The sequence below is a fragment of the Nerophis ophidion genome, unplaced genomic scaffold (genome assembly GCF_033978795.1).
Source record: "Nerophis ophidion isolate RoL-2023_Sa unplaced genomic scaffold, RoL_Noph_v1.0 HiC_scaffold_75, whole genome shotgun sequence".
NCBI lineage: Eukaryota > Metazoa > Chordata > Actinopteri > Syngnathiformes > Syngnathidae > Nerophis > Nerophis ophidion.
In genome coordinates, this window is record NW_026906997.1 from 24,891 (window position 1) to 42,546 (window position 17,656).

The following is a 17,656-nucleotide window of genomic DNA, read 5'->3' on the forward strand; positions in this document are numbered from 1 at the left end:
AATGCAAGTCATCAGAATCAGGTAATACACCAACTTATATTCTTGTCTTCATGAAAGATAGGAATCTATATGTTAAACATGCATGTATATTCATTAAAACACCTTTAACATGTCAACAAAAACAGCAAAATAAATAAATATAAATTATATACTGTATATATAAATGTATGTGTAAATATATGTGTGTGTATAAATGATGTGTGTGTATGTATGATATGTGTGTGTATGTATATGTATATATGAGGTATATCACCTCGACTTGATCATTTATTAAATAATTGATTGAGGATGAAAAACTTATTGGGGTGTTACCATTTAGTGGTCAATTGTACGGAATATGTACTGTACTGTGCAATCTACTAATACAAGTTTCAATCAATCAATCAATCAATCAATCAATCAATCAATCAAATCAATGAATGCCTACTGAGGCTATGGTGCTGTTAAGTTATTGTGGCTCAATGTGCCATTTTTTAATTTTATTTTAATGTACTATTATTTAATATATATTATTGTTTTAGTTGCTTAAGAGATATTCCTGGCTCTGAATTTGCTCATTGCTATTTTTATGTTTTTGTGCATTATTTGTTGCCGTAATCATTAAACAAACAGGTTACTCATCAGTTACTCAGTACTTGAGTAGTTTTTTCACAACATACTTTTTACTTTTACTCAAGTAAATATTTGGGTGACTACTCCTTACTTTTACTTGAGTAATACATCTCTAAAGTAATAGTACTCTTACTTGAGTACAATTTCTGGCTACTCTACCCACCTCTACCCGTGAACACACACCTCCGATTATCAGGTACTGTTAAACTCACTAAGACACTAGCAACACAATAGAAAGATAAGGGATTTCCCAGAATTATCCAAGTAAATGTGTTTAAAAACATCTGAATCCGTCCCAATGCAATCGCGTTTTTTTTTTTTACTTGTTATTTTTTTTCTTGTCCTTAGCTATCAATATCCTCAAACACGAATCTTTCATCCTCGCTCAAACTAATGGGGAAATTGTCGTTTTCTCTGTCCGAATAGTTGTTTTTGTTGGAGGCTCCCATTAAAATCAATGTGAAGATGTGAGGAGCCATCAACATGTGACGTCATCGTCTGCGACTTCCGGTAAAGGCAGGGCTTTTTTATCAGCACCAAAAGTTGCGAACTTTATCGTGGATGTTCTCTACTAAATCCTTTCAGCAAAAATATGGCAATATCGCGAAATGATCAAGTATGACACATCGTTTAAATAAGAAAATCTCATTTCAGTAGGCCTTTAAATATATATATATATGTAGGATTTTATATATATATATATGTATATATATATATAAAATCCTCCATATTGGCAGCCATAGTGATTCATTTATTCAGCGGAGCAATACATCCTGGATCCGACAAAAAAGTAAACGCAAAAGCTGTCTTCCTAGCTGATAAAACATGATGGCAACATGCATCTGCTAGCTCAGGATTGCCCCCACTTCTCAGTGTGGCGAGTTGGAGTACTACAAGAGGCACTCTAATACAGTACTTAAATCTGTATTTTGATAATGATAACGATGATGATGATGATGATGATGTATCTGTTCAAGTGAACAAATGGATCCACAAGGGACAACAACACTTTCCACAGACTACACACACATAATAAACATCAATCTTAGAAGCCCACAACAATATATTTGAAGAAGACTTTAGGATTAAAAGTGAAGATGTGAGGTGAAATAAGTACAAATGCAGCAATAAAAACAAGCAACTCCACTCACGATGACTCTAAAGTTCAGTGATGTGTTGCTAACTTCAGACTTTTTCTTCTTTGTTGATGTTTTGCAGGAGTTAACATCCATGATGTAACAATGCTGCTCATCTACTAGAGTCCACGTTTTGATTCATTTATACTTTTAATTGGATAATAACATTAATAAAATGCAATGGAAACAATGTGTGGAAAAAAACAAATGAAAATAATAAAATGTCGCTACATACATGCACACAACTTAAAAAGTAACTACAGGACAACATATAACCTACTCAGTGACTTAGTGGTTAGAGTGTCCGTCCTGAGATGGGTAGGTCGTGAGTTCAAATCCCGGCCAAGTCATACCAAGACTCAGCATTAAGGGTTGGAATTGGGGGTTAAATCACCAAAAAATGATTCCCAGGCGCGGCACCGCTGCTGCCCACTGCTCCCCTCAGCTCCCAGGGGGTGATCAAGGGTGATTGGTCAAATGAAGAGAATAATTTCGCCACACCTAGTGTGTGTGTGACAATCATTGCTACTTTAACTTTAGAAGCCTACTGAAATTAGATTTTCTAATTTAAACGGGAATAGCAGGTGCATTTTATGTGTCATAATTGATCATTTCGCGATATTGCCATATTTTTGCTGAAAGGATTTAGTAGAGAACATCCACGATAAAGTAGGCAACTTTTGGTCGCTAATAAAAAAGCCCTGCCTTTACTGGAAGTATGTGCGCGTGACGTCACGAGTTGTAGGACTCCACACATATTCACATTGTTTTTAATGGGAGCCACCAGCAGTAACAACAATTCGGACCGAGAAAGCGACAATTTCCCCATTAATTTGAGCGAGGATGAAAGATTTGTGAATTAGGATATTGATAGTAAAGGACTAGAAGAAAAACAAAAAAAAAACGCGACGGCTCCGGGAGACGGCAGTGTGAGCGTTTCAGATGTAATTAGACACATTTACTAGGATAATTGTGGAAGATCACTTATCTGCTTATTGTTTTAATAGTGTTTTAGTAAGATTGTAAAAACATACCTCGAGGTCGGATGGCTGCGGTGAACACGCCAGTGTCTCAGAGAGAAGCCGAGGAGCCAAGCTCACAGCTGCTGCAGGGCGACAAATAATCCAACGATTTCTCCGGTAAGATATATATCACAATTTCCCCATCCAAAAACATGCTGGTTGACGTAGAGAAAACATGTTCGCTTGACCGCTCTGTGTTAAAAACAAACAAAGAAACACCGGCTGTGTCTCGGTGCTAAAGACAGCTGCAATCCACCGCTTTCCACCAACAGCATTCTTCTTTATAGTCTCCATTATTAAATGAACAAATTGCAAAAGATTCAGCAACACAGATGTCCAAAATACTTTGTAATTGCGCGATGAAAAGAGACAACTTTTAGCCGTGTTTGGTGCTACGCTAATATGTCCCCTCCAACAGGTGACGTCACGCGTATGCGTCATCATTCCGCGACGTTTTTAACAAGTAACTGGAGAGAAATTTAAAGGGTAACATTATCACAATTTCAGAAGGGTTAAAACCAATAAAAAACAGTTCCCAGTGGTTTATTTTATTTTTTGAAGTTTTTTTCAAAATGCTATCCATCATGGATTATCCCGAAAAAAGGCTTTAAGTGCCTGATTTTCGCTATCTGTAAATCCACCCGTCCATTTTCCTGTGACGTCACATAGTGACGCCAATACAAACAAACATGGCGGATAGAACAGCAAGATATAGCGACATTAGCACGGATTCAGACGTGGATTTCAGCAGATTCAACAGATTACGAATGTTTTGAAACGGATGGTTGGAGTGTGGAGGCAGATAGCGAAAACGAAATTGAAGAAGAAACTGAAGCTATTGAGCGAATAGCTATTGAAGCTATTCGGCGATCGCCTTCTAACCAACGATTGCATCTTTTGACCACAGGAGCAACTTAAATCCATCGATTGGTAAGTGTTTGTTTAGCATAACATGTGGGTGGAGGGAAAGGCTGGAGGCAAATATAGCTACAAATGTACATACAGCTAGCCTAAATAGCATGTTAACATCGATTAGCTACCAGTCATGCCATGACCAAATATGTCTGATTAGCACATAAGTCAATAACATCAACAAAACTCACCTTTGGGATTTCGTAGACTTTATCGTTGGAAATGCATCTGCTTTGAGTGTCGGAGGATATCCACACATCTCTGTGCCATGTCTGTCGTAGCATCGCCGGTAAAATGTGCAGAACAAACAAGGGACTTTCGCATCTTTTGACAATGGTGCAACTTGAATCCGTCGATTGGTATGTGTTTGTTTGGCATTAAATGTGGGTGGAGGGAAAGGCTGGATGCAAATATAGTTACAAATGAGGCATAACGATGCAATATGTACATACAGCTAGCCTAAATAGCATGTTAGCATCGATTAGCATGCCGTGCTAATCGATGCACACGCCACGTAAGTCAACTTTAATCCGTCCCTGTTCATGTTGTTACACCCTCCAACAACACACCGACGAGGCATGATGTCTCCGAGGTACGGAAAACAGTAGAAAAAACGGAAAATAACAGAGCTGATTTGACTTGTGTGTGTAATGTGTTTGAGAAAATGGTGGATTGCTTCCCGTTGTAACGTCACAGGTGAAAGGTCATTGCTCCGACAGCGAACAATTGAAAGGCGTTTAAATCGCCAAATTCATCCTTTTAGAGTTCGGAAATCCATTAAAAAAAACATATGGTCTTTTTTCTGCAACATCAAGGTATATATTGACGCTTACATATGTCTGGTGATAATGTTCCCCTTTAAAATTGCAATTTAGTAAACTAAAAAGGTCGTATTGGCATGTGTTGCAATGTTAATATTTCATCATTGATATGTAAACTCTCAGACTGCGTGGTCGCTAGTAGTGGCTTTCAGTAGGCCTTTAAATTTAACAGTAGAAGATGAGAGGCACTACATACAACATCAAATATACATTCATATTAAACATGCTGTGTTTTTAAAGTACATTTAGCACAATCACTAAGTGTTTTTAAATCCCTGCAGCTTCCATGACTGTTACACACTTGTGTTTACTGTCCTGATACTTATGCCGGAACATCTTATCACACACAGTGCAACTAAATGGTTTTTCTCCAGTGTGTTCTCATGTGTGTGGTCATGACAAGATTTGTGGAGAAATGCTTCTTACAAACAGGGCAAGTCAAAGGTTTCTCTCCAGTATGTGTTCTCATGTGTGCGGGCATCTTAGGCTTTGTGGAGAAACTCTTCTTACAAACAGAACAAGTAAAAGGTTTCTCTCCAGTGTGTGTTCTCATGTGTATGGAGATGTCAGGCTTTCTGGAGAAACACTTCTTACAAACAGAGCAAGTAAAAGGTTTCTCTCCAGTATGTGTTCTCATGTGTGCGGACATGTTAGGCTTTGTGGAGAAAGTCTTCTTACAAACAGAGCAAGTCGAAGGTTTCTCTCCAGTATGTGTTTTCATGTGTGAGGACATGTTAGACTTTGTGGAGAAACTCTTCTTACAAACAGAACAAGTAAAAGGTTTCTCTCCAGTGTGTGTTCTCATGTGTATGGAGATGTCAGGCTTTCTGGAGAAACACTTCTTACAAACAGAGCAAGTAAAAGGTTTCTCTCCAGTATGTGTTCTAATGTGTGTGATCATATGTTGCGTTGTGGAGAAACGCTTCTTACAAACAGAGCAAGTCAAAGGTTTCTCTCCAGTATGTGTTCTCATGTGTGAGGACATGTTAGACTTTCTGGAGAAATTCTTCTTACAAACAGAGCAAGTAAAAGGTTTCTCTCCAGTGTGTGTTCTCATGTGTCTGGTCATGGCAGGCTTAATGGAAAAACTCTTCTTACAAACAGAGCAAGTAAAAGGTTTCTCTCCAGTATGTATTCTCATGTGTATTTTAATATAACTCTTGTGTCTAAATGATTTCCCACATTCAGAGCAGTCAAAGTATTTGTTATTAGTGTGATGTCTCGTATCACCTTTGGAGTCATTTTTACTCTCCAAAGGTTTTTGGATGTGGTCACTGTGATCAGAAGAGTGTGACATCATGTGATCCATGTCTGACAGTGGAGCAAAGATGCTGTCTGGTTCTGACTTTATATCTTCACAATGCTCTCCATCAGCTTCTGTGATGTTTTGACTTACAAGCTCCGCCCCTCTGTTCTCCTCACTTTGACTGTGATGAAGCTGTAAGGACTGAGCTTCATCTTCATCATTAGCCTCCTCCACCCTTTGAAGCTGCTTCGACAGTTCCTCCTCTTCCTCTTTAATGTGGGAGGGGTCCTGTAGCTCCTTCTGTCCCACACTGGAGCTCCACTCCTGCTGCTTAGAGGGAATCTCTTCATGACTCTCTGCTGACACCTGCTGGACGTCTGCAGAACATAAAACACAAATGAGGTGTTACTGTATTGAAGTTTGCAGTATTCAAACTATTCACATGTGAGCTAGGCCAAACAGACAGTGATGGGCAAGCGACCTGGAAAATGTATTAAGCTAAGCTACAAGTTACTCCCAATTAAATGTAGCTAAGCTATCCTCAGAGAATTGTAGCAAGCTACACTACACGCTACACTGCAAAAGCAGCGTAAAAATACCCATCATCTCAAACAGGTCAATTCCCAAACAAAATGAAAATAGCTAAAATTGCACCAATTTATCAGACTGGAGACAGACACCAATTTACAAATTATAGACCTGTTTCTTTACTTCCACAATTTTGTAAAATCATTGAAAAACTGTCGGATTAGAGAGTTTTACAAACAAACATAACATATTAGATGAGAACCAATATGGATACAGAGCTAATATTTCAACTTCGATGGCTGTAATAGAAATGACAGAAGAAATGACCAATGCAATAGATAGTAAAAAAAAAATATGCAGCAGCAGTGTTTATTGATCCAACTAAAGCATTTGACACTATTAATCACAATATTTTAATCAAAAAACTATACTGGTATGGCATCAGAGGGCTGGTCTTAAACTGGATTCGAAGATATTTAACCAACAGGAAACAATACGTGAAGCTAGACGAACACACTTCTACAACACTAAATATATCCTGTGGTGTACCTAAGGCAGGGGTGCCCACACTTTTTCTGCAGGCGAGCTACTTTTCAATTGACCAACTCGAGGGGATCTACCTCATTTATATATATCATTTATATTTATTTATTTATGAAAGAGACATTTTTGTAAACAAGTTAAATGTGTTTAATGATAATACAAGCATGTGTAACACATATAGATGTCTTTCTTTCACCAAGACAAGAATATAAGTTGGTGTATTACCTGATTCTGATGACTTGCATTGATTGGAATCAGACAGTAATGATGATAACGCCCACATTTTCAAATGGAGGAGAAAAAAAGTTGTCCTTTCTGTACAATACCACATGAAAGTGGTTGGTTTTTGGCATCTAATTCATCCAGCTTCCATACACTTTACAAGAAAAACATTGGCGGCAAATTCCGTAGCTTGCTTGATTGACATTCACGGCACCCGAGGGTCTTGTGAGATGACGCTGGCTGCTGCCAGTTCATTATTTTGAAAAAATGACAGAGAGGAAGGCGAGAAACACTTTTTATTTCAACAGACTTTCGCGCCGTCCATTCCGTCAAAACTCTAAAGGCCGACTGCACATTTCCTATCTTCACAATAAAAGCCCTGCTTCATGCTGCCTGCGCTAACTAAATAAGAGTCTCGGAAAGCTGGCGTGCACAAGTGATGTGCACGCCAGCTTTCTGAGGGATCGCTTGTGCACGCCAGTTTTCCGAGACTCTTATTTAGTTAGCGCAGGCAGCATGAAGCAGGGCTTTTATTGTGAAGATAGGAAATGTGCAGTCGGCCTTTAGAGTTTTGACGGAAGGTACGGCGCGAGAGTCTGTTGAAATAAAAAGTGTTTCTCGCCTTCCTCTTGGTCATATTTTAATAATAATGATCTTGCAGCAGCCAGCGTCATCTCACAAGACCCTCCGGTACCGTGAATGTCATTTAAGTGACGTCTTGGTGAAGATTGATGATCACTCATTTTTAGGTCTATTTTTTTTAAAAGCCTGGCTGGAGATCGACTGACACCCCCCCCGCGGTCGAGTGGTAGCTCGCGATTGACGTAATGGGCACCCCTGACCTAAGGGATCAAAACTAGGACCAACATGGTTCAAGCTTTATATAAATGACATTTTTAAAGTTATAAAATATTTAAAATTTGTATTATTTGCGGATGATACAACAGTGTTTTGTTCAGGAGAGAACACACAGAAGATAATACAAATAATAACAGAAGAAATGAACAAATTAAAAAGATGGTTTGACAAAAACAGACTATCTTTGAATTTCGGTAAAACTAAAATAATGCTATTTGGTAAAAGTAGAAAAGAAGTGTCAAACACAAATACAAATAGACGGAATAGATATTGAAAGAGTAAATGAAACCAAATTTCTAGGTATAATGATTGATGATAAAATGAACTGAAAATCTCATGTAAAAAATTTACAACATAAAGTAGCAAGAAACACGGCAATAATGAATGAAGCAAAACATGTTCTGGACCAAAAATCACTTCATATTCTCAATCAATCAATCAATGTTTATTTATATAGCCCCAAATCACAAATGTCTCAAAGGACTGCACAAATCATTACGACTACAACATCCTCGGAAGAACCCACAAAAGGGCAAGGAAAACTCACACCCAGTGGGCAGGGAGAATTCACATTCAGTGGGACGCCAGCGACAATGCTGACTATGAGAAACCTTGGAGAGGACCTCAGATGTGGGCAACCCCCCCCCTCTAGGGGACCGAAAGCAATGGATGTCGAGCGGGTCCAACATGATACTGTGAAAGTTCAATCCACAGTGGCTCCAAGACAGCAGCGAGAGTCCCGTCCACAGGAAACCATCTCGAGCGGATCAGCAGCGTAGAGATGTCCCCAACCGATACAGGCGAGCGGTCCATCCTGGGTCCCGACGAGCGGTCCATCCTGGGTCTCGACTCTGGACAGCCAGTACTTCATCCATGGTCATCGGACCGGACCCCCTCCACAAGGGAGGGGGGGACATAGGAGAAAGAAAAGAAGCGGCAGATCAACTGGTCTAAAAAGGAGGTCTATTTAAAGGCTAGAGTATACAGATGAGTTTTAAGATGAGACTTAAATGCTTCTACTGAGGTAGCATCTCGAACTGTTACCGGGAGGGCATTCCAGAGTACTGGAGCCCGAACGGAAAACGCTCTATAGCCCGCAGACTTTTTTTGAGCTCTAGGAATCACTAATAAGCCGGAGTCTTTTGAACGCAGATTTCTTGCCGGGACATACGGTACAATACAATCGGCAAGATAGGCTGGAGCTAGACCGTGTAGTATTTTATACGTAAGTAGTAAAACCTTAAAGTCACATCTTAAGTGCACAGGAAGCCAGTGCAGGTGAGCCAGTACAGGCGTAATATGATCAAACTTTCTTGTTCTTGTCAAAAGTCTAGCAGCCGCATTTTGTACCAACTGTAATCTTTTAATGCTAGACATTGGGAGACCCGAAAATAATACGTTACAGTAATCGAGACGAGACGTAACAAACGCATGGATAATGATCTCGGCGTCTTTAGTGGACAAAATGGAGCGAATTTTAGCGATATTACGGAGATGAAAGAAGGCCGTTTTAGTAACGCTTTTAATGTGTGACTCAAAGGAGAGAGTTGGGTCGAAGATAATACCCAGATTTTTTACAGAGTCACCTTGTTTTATTATTTGGTTGTCAAATGTTAAAGTTGTATTATTAAATAGAGGTCGGTGTCTAGCAGGACCGATAATCAGCATTTCCGCTCACTAGTGTTACCATATCTGAGTTATTGTGCAGAAAAATGGGGAAATAACTGCAAAAGTACACTTCATTCATTAACTGTGTTACAAAAAAGATCAGTTAGAATAATACATCATGTTGGATATAGACAACATTCAAACAATTTATTTATTGAATCAAAAATACTGAAATTCCACAACATAGTGAATTTGCAAACAACTAAAATTATACACAAACCAAACTATAACCTGCTAGCCAAGAATATACAACAATTTTTCTCAAAAAAAAGAGGAGAAATATAATCTTAGAGAAAAATGTAATTTAAAACATTTGTATGCACGTACAACACTTAAGACCTTAAGCACATCAGTATGTGGAATTAAATGATGGGATGCATTAAGCAAAGCAATCAAACAATGTACTAATATCATCCACTTCAAGAAACTCTTCAAACTTCAAGTCTTTACAAAGTAGAAAGAAGAAGAACCATGATAATAAACATTCTGAATTTATGTCATCAATCCATTCATTTTCTAGATGTTCTTACTCATCTCACCATATGAAATGGAACTTACTTCACTGAGAGTTATTTATTTATTTTTATTGTGATTACTTATGGAGTATATTGTCAATAAATTAAGAACTGGAAGTGAACAAAAGTTTTAGCAACTGTTATGTAAAAGAATCAATCATCAATCAATCAATGTTTATTTATATAGCCCCAAATCACAAATGTCTCAAAGGACTGCACAAACCATTACGACTACAACATCCTCGGAAGAACCCACAAAAGGGCAAGGAAAACTCACACCCAGTGGGCAGGGAGAATTCACATCCAGTGGGACGCCAGTGACAATGCTGACTATGAGAAACCTTGGAGAGGACCTCAGATGTGGGCAACCCCCCCCCCCCCCTCTAGGGGACCGAAAGCAATGCATGTCGAGCGGGTCTAACATGATACTGTGAAAGTTCAATCCATAGTGGCTCCAACACAGCCGCGAGAGTTCAGTTCAAGCGGATCCAAGACAGCAGCGAGAGTCCAGTCCACAGGAAACCATCCAAAGCGGAGGCGGATCAGCAGGGTAGAGGTGTCCCCAACCGATACAGGCGAGCGGTCCATCCTGGGTCCCTACGAGCGGTCCATGCTGGGTCTCGACTCTGGACAGCCAGTACTTCAGCCATGGTCATCGGACCGGACCCCCTCCACAAGGGAGGGGGGGGACATAGGAGAAAGAAAAGAAGCGGCAGATCAACTGGTCTAAAAAGGAGGTCTATTTAAAGGCTAGAGTATACAGATGAGTTTTAAGGTGAGACTTAAATGCTTCTACTGAGGTGGCATCTCGAACTGTTACCGGGAGGGCATTCCAGAGTACTGGAGCCCGAACGGAAAACGCACTATAGCCCGCGGACATTTTTGGGCTCTAGGAATCACTAATAAGCCGGAGTCTTTTGAACGCAGATTTCTTGCCGGGACATATGGTACAATACAATCGGCAAGATAGGATGGAGCTAGACCGTGTAGTATTTTATACGTAAGTAGTAAAACCTTAAAGTCACATCTTAAGTGCACAGGAAGCCAGTGCAGGTGAGCCAGTATAGGTATATATGTATGTATATATGTATATAAAGGTATATACAGTACAGGTATATATGTATGTATATATGTATATAAAGGTATATACAGTACAGGCGTAATATGATCAAACTTTCTTGTTCTTGTCAAAAGTCTAGCAGCCGCATTTTGTACCAACTGTAATCTTTTAATGCTAGACATGGGGAGACCCGAAAATAATACGTTACAGTAATCGAGACGAGACGTAACAAACGCATGGATAATGATCTCGGCGTCTTTAGTGGACAAAATGGAGCGAATTTTAGCAATATTACGGAGATGAAAGAAGGCCGTTTTAGTAACGTTTTTAATGTGTGACTCAAAGGAGAGAGTTGGGTCGAAGATAATACCCAGATTTTTTACCGAGTCACCTTGTTTTATTATTTGGTTGTCAAATGTTAAAGTTGTATTATTAAATAGAGGTCGGTGTCTAGCAGGACCGATAATCAGCATTTCCGTTTTTTTGGCGTTGAGTTGCAAAAAGTTAGCGGACATCCATTGTTTAATTTCATTAAGACACGCCTCCAGCTGACTACAATCCGGCGTGTTGGTCAGCTTTAGGGGCATGTAGAGTTGGGTGTCATCAGCATAACAGTGAAAGCTAACACCGTATTTGCGTATGACGTCACCTAGCGGCAGCATGTAGATGCTGAAGAGTACAGGGCCAAGGACCGAACCCTGGGGAACTCCACACGTTACCTTAACATAGTCCGAGGTCACATTGTTATGGGAGACACACTGCATCCTATCAGTAAGATAAGAATTAAACCAAGACAGGGCTGAGTCTGACATACCAATTTGTGTTTTGATACGCTCTAATAAAATATTATGATCGACGGTATCGAAAGCAGCGCTAAGATCGAGGAGCAGCAACATAGATGACGCATCAGAATCCATCGTTAGCAATAGATCATTAGTCAATTTTGCGAGGGCTGTCTCAGTCGAGTGATTTGCCGTGAAACCGGATTGAAAGGTTTCACATAGATTTTTAAAAGCTAAGTGTTCATTTAGCTGCTCTGCAACAATTTTTTCGAGGATTTTCGAAATAAAGGGAAGGTGAGACACCGGTCGGTAGTTTACCATGAGGTCAGGATTGAGGTTAGGTCTTTTAAGGAGAGGATGAATAACCGCTTTTTTGAATGCTAGGGGAACAGTGCCCGAGGAAAGTGATAAGTTTATAATATTTAGCACTGATGGACCTAATAATACAAAAAGCTCCTTGATAAGTTTCCCAGGAAGTGGGTCAAGTAAACATGTTGTTTGTTTTATTCTATTTACACGTTGTAACAATTCTTCTAGTGTTATTTCATCAAAACGAGAGAAACTATTTTGGATATTTGCAGTATCCGCCGTATATACAGTCGTATCTGTGTTACTATAACCCAGTTGTAGCTGAGACGCATTGTCTTTAATCTCCTTTCTAATAAGTTCAATTTTCTTATTAAAGAACTTCATAAAGTCATCTGCCGAATGGGTGGAGCTACTGGAAGGAGTCCCTTGTTGGGTTAGCGATGCTACTGTACTAAACAAAAATTTTGGATCGTTTTTATTAATGCGGATGAGATTTGAGTAATAATTAGTTTTAGCTAAGGTAAGCATGCGTTTATAAGTTATTAAACCATCACTCCATGCTTGATGGTGCACCTCAAGTTTAGTCGTGCGCCATTTGCGTTCCAGCTTTCTACATAATAATTTCTGAGCTCTAGTTTCTTCAGTAAACCATGGCGTACGCCTTTTTGGAGCCTTTTTTAACTTCAGCGGTGCTATGTTATCAATGGTTTCGCGCAGGGCGTTGTTAAAGCTGTTAGTGAGGTTATCAATAGAGCCCACATACTTTGGGAACGGTGCCATTACCGAGGGCAGTAGGTCAGCAAGAGTCGTCGTTGTGGCAGCATTAATGTTGCGGCTGCTATAGCAGTTTTTATTATTATTAGCTTGCCGAACATGAGTCTGAACTTCGAATTTTATAAGGTAATGATCGGACATTACTTTAGTATACGGGAGTATCATAACTTTGGAAATGGTGATACCTCTGACAAGCACTAGGTCTATCGTATTACCGCTGCGATGCGTCGGTTCATTTATTATTTGTGTAAGACCACAGCTATCAATTATAGTCTGGAGCGCCACGCACGGTGGGTCCAATGGGGTATTCATATGGATATTAAAGTCCCCCATTATAATTATATTATCGGCGTGTGTCACTAAATCAGCAACAAACTCTGAGAATTCACTAATAAAGTCCGAATAGGGCCCTGGGGGGCGGTAGATAACGGCCAGGCACAGAGGCAGAGGTGTGGCAGACTTCATAGAAAGCAAATCAAACGATTTATATTTATTATTTAAGTTAGGACTAAAGTTAAAGTTTTCGTTGTATATTAGTGCGACCCCCCGACCCCTTTTAAGGGGACTGGCAATATGCGCATTCGTATAGTTAGGTACACTCTGAGAGTTCAGAGTGTACCAAACAAAACAGGAAACGTCCTGACCTCAATTTTGTGTACAAGGCCTCATTTCTGAGAGTACAGAGTGGACCAAACAAAACAGGAAACGTCCTGACCTCAATTTAACTCAGTGTGCCAAACACTGCACATACAGGAAACAGATACTTGAGCAACAACGAGCATAACAGGAAACCAAGAGTAGTTCAGCATAATTATTCCTAGACACGAGACACATAGCAACAGACGTCAGTCAGTAGACTGACCAATCAGATAACTACTGGCACAGTGTATATAAGCTGCTGTACAACAAACTCTCAGACGGATCGCTTTGGGTTTTACTGGTACTACTGTTCAAGTGTACTATACGATCTCCACTCTCTGCAGACTGCGTTCAATAAAATACTTCTACTTGACTCAACTCCTGCCTCCTCAAATTGTGTTCCTGCTCCCGGCCCGGGTGAGACGGCACAAAAAGTGTCTCTCAACATGACGAAGCCCCAACAAGTTTTACTCTAACAAGAGGAAGGCGTGCTTAGGCAAGATTTGTTTTGTTTCACATTTTTCCTCACCCACTTTGTTCTGATTGAATGTCCCGAGTATACCAACAGATACAACTACCAGTTATATATTCACAATAATAAAAAAGAAAAAAAATGCATGTTCCAGTTAGTAGATATTTATTTTAAATGCAAAAAAACACTCCCGAAGAAATTGCACTGAATTTTGTTTCAGTTCAATTAACAAAATACAACGAGCTAGCCAGGAGTTGAACCTAGAATTTTCTGATCCGTAGTCAGACATGTTATCCATTGCACCACTAGCTCCGTGCCCTGTAATTTCGTACAGGTTGTATATTGTAAACATCTTAGGCCAAAGGAACACACAGTTTACATGAGGCTTACTACCAAAACAGGGCTTTACTGACTGCTTATGTTGGACTTTAAAATCTAGTGACCTTCTATTTGTTGCAGCCTGGGCCTTCACCAGCTCTACCTGTTGCAGCTAACCTCCACTAAAAATTGAAACAAAATGCTTCTGGCAAAACTCTGGGGAGCATCCAAGTTAAATGCAGCTCAGAGTTGGCAATTTTGGGAGAGGAGCTTCTTTTTTGGTCAAAACCTTCTTTGTTGATGACGATGTAAAACTGGCCTATCTGTCAAAAAATGAGCTTTGGGTTCAAGCAATTGGGGAGTTTGAACTTTGACAGTTCCCAGCTTGTCACTGAACATCCTTACTAATTCACGTTCATCTGAGGTTGCCAATATGGATGTTCTCTCAGATGTTGGACATATCAGCACATCAAAGGTCCTGGGTAGCTCAGTCGGCAGAGCATCAGACTTTTAATCTGAGGGTCCAGGGTTCAAGTCCCTGTTCAGGCAGCTGATGCTAACCTCCTTACATTTCTCAAAAGACATCCCTTTGCCACACTGCAGCAGTCCTTGTAATCTATATCTGATTTAAATAGTTTTCAACAGTGATTGTTTTTTTCTCTATTTCATTTGAAACACTGAAACTAAAAACCTCCCTTATATCAACTTTACTTCAGGTGGCAGAGCGTTAATGCGATCATCCGAAGGATTAAAAAAATTGCATTAAACTCAAATAGTTAGACAGTGTATCTGTATGAAAAAGCTGTGGTTAATATTTTGCTGTAGGTGTGTTAGATGCACCTTCACCTCACACTGAGCTCAGCTTTATTACTCTCAGTTTCAAGTTATACAGTCCAAGACAAACCTTAAGGCAAGAAATTTGTGTTTGAAACAGCCCGATGTAAGGCTCAGTTAAAGACCGTTAAACCACGTAACGGTTGTCCAAATTAAAAATGGAGGAAATGTTTGTAACAACTGATACTCGGAGTCCACCAGCAAGGCTGGCAGGCCAGGGAGACCATTTCAGTATTGTAAAAGCCACAGGAGGCTTATTAGTAATAAGTACCATTTTAGAAGCACGTATATTTATGCTGAAACCCAGGATCGATCCACGGAGCATTAGATCTTCAGTCTGATGCTCTCCCAACTGAGCTATTTCAGCTATACAACACCTTCTTGGGTTTACACATTCAAATGTAACCAAGGTCTGCCCTATTGGTGACTTTTGAGGGGTGGAAGGAGGTCTTTCCAAGGGGGTCTCAAAGTCTAGTATTGGTCAGCAGAACAGGTAATTGAATCCCGGAAGCTCAAAAAGAATGTCTTACGCTCCATGACTGAGCATTTCAGTATTGTAAAAGCCACAGGAGGCTTATTAGTAATAAGTACCATTTTAGAAGCACGTATATTTATGCTGAAACCCAGGATCGATCCACGGAGCATTGGATCTTCAGTCTGATGCTCTCCCAACTGAGCTATTTCAGCTATACAACACCTTCTTGGGTTTACACATTCAAATGTAACCAAGGTCTGCCCTATTGGTGACTTTTGAGGGGTGGAGGGAGGTCTTTCCAAGGGGTCTCAAAGTCTAGTATCGGTCAGCAGAACAGGTACTTGAATCCCGGAAGCTCAAAAAGAATGTCTTACGCTCCATGACTGAGCATTTCAGGGTCTCTAAAAAATGTACCAAAATGCTTCTGAAGAATGTTTTACTACCGAGAATGTTATGATTATTGCAAACATTTGGCAGATTTTTCAGAAATGTTCAAAAGTTCTTAGCAGGCTAATAAATAAGTCTTCAAGTGAAGATGAAAAATGCTGAAAAGAAAAGCAGTTTAAGCGTCATGACCCGGAATTGAACCAGGGTTGCTGTGACCACAACACAGAGTACTAACCACTATACCATCACGGATGTTCCTACTCATCTTGATTGATAATGTGTTTGCTCTCCTGATGTCTAATGTTAAACCATCTGCTCAAGCCACATTCTGTTTGAACGACATCATGGAAGAGAATCTCAATCAGTGTGCTAATACTTGATGTTCTGGGGAAATATTTAGGTTTTACTCCATTGTGGTGTAAAGAACAACTGCTAAGATGTAAAATAGTCACATTTATATTGTTGTGCTCACCTTTTTCCTCACCCACTTTATTCTGATTGAATGCCCCGAGTATAAGAACAGATACAACTACCAGTTATACATTCACAATAATAAAGAGAAAAAAAACACATTTTTCAGTTTGTAGATTTAGAAAAGCCAAAGCAAAGTAAACTCCCCCCAAAAATCGCACAGAATATTGTTTCAGTTGAGTTAACAAACAACAGCACGCTGGCCAGGAGTTGAACCTAGAATCTTCTAGTCCGTAGTGAGACACATTATCCATTGCATCACTATCCCTATGGAAAGAAACATCTTACTGTAGGACAGGTTGTGTTTCGTAAATATCTTACGCCAAAACAACACACAGTTTACATCCTCAGGATGTAAGACATTATTTGGATTCTTATTTGAACCACATCACACAGAAATGTAATGTATGAATGAGTGAGAATGAGGGAGGGACAGTTTTTGGGTTGGTGCACTAATTGTAAGTGTATCTTGTGTTGTTTATCTTGATTTAATTAAAAAAAAAAAAAGCGTAACGGGTGATCCTTCGAGCCGGATTTGAACCAGCGACCTAAGGATTTCAGCATGAGCAACTACAGTCCTCCGCTCTACCAACTGAGCTATCGAAGGTTAGGATCAAACAATACTAATTCTGATTTTTGAGTCACATTATTATCAAGCAATTAATCACTCAAAGTTTACTTCTATAGCCCTAAATCACAAGTGTCTCAAAGGGCTGCACAAGCCACAACGACATCCTCGGCTCAGATCCCACATCAGGGCAAGAACAAACTCAACCCAATGGGATGACAGTGAGAAACCTTGTAGAGCAGTGGTCCCCAACCACCGGGCCGCGGCCACAGAATAAATGTTTATTTATTTATGTTTTAATCAGTCAGATTTTTACTGCATGCCACTGGTAAGCGCACGGGTGAGAAGAGGTTTTAAAATGATTAGCTCCTGCTTACTTTTACCGCATGCCTTGATTAAGCGCAGGAGTGAGAAGAGGTTTTAAATTAATTAGCGCCCCGGCGCCTATTCAAGGAACTACGGTATATTATCACACAACTCTTAT

General features: G+C 39.8%; 1 protein-coding gene and 2 non-coding genes across 3 annotated transcripts; 1 reads left to right on the forward strand and 2 right to left on the reverse strand.

The window, feature by feature from the left end:
- Positions 1-2,844: 2,844 nt before the first annotated feature.
- On the reverse strand, positions 2,845-5,650 carry LOC133547155 (gastrula zinc finger protein XlCGF57.1-like; the record flags this gene model as incomplete). The annotated part of the gene is made up of 2 exons (XM_061892979.1): positions 2,845-2,853; positions 4,979-5,650. Coding segments are annotated over 2 exons (681 nt in total), but the record flags the coding sequence as incomplete, so codon positions are not given.
- A 9,263-nt stretch (positions 5,651-14,913) lies between these two features.
- trnak-uuu (transfer RNA lysine (anticodon UUU)) lies at positions 14,914-14,986 on the forward strand. Its single transcript has one exon. It is a non-coding gene; the product is annotated as a tRNA-Lys (tRNA).
- A 2,138-nt stretch (positions 14,987-17,124) lies between these two features.
- Positions 17,125-17,211, reverse strand: trnay-gua (transfer RNA tyrosine (anticodon GUA)). Its single transcript is given in 2 exon segments — positions 17,125-17,160; positions 17,175-17,211. It is a non-coding gene; the product is annotated as a tRNA-Tyr (tRNA).
- Positions 17,212-17,656: the final 445 nt, after the last annotated feature.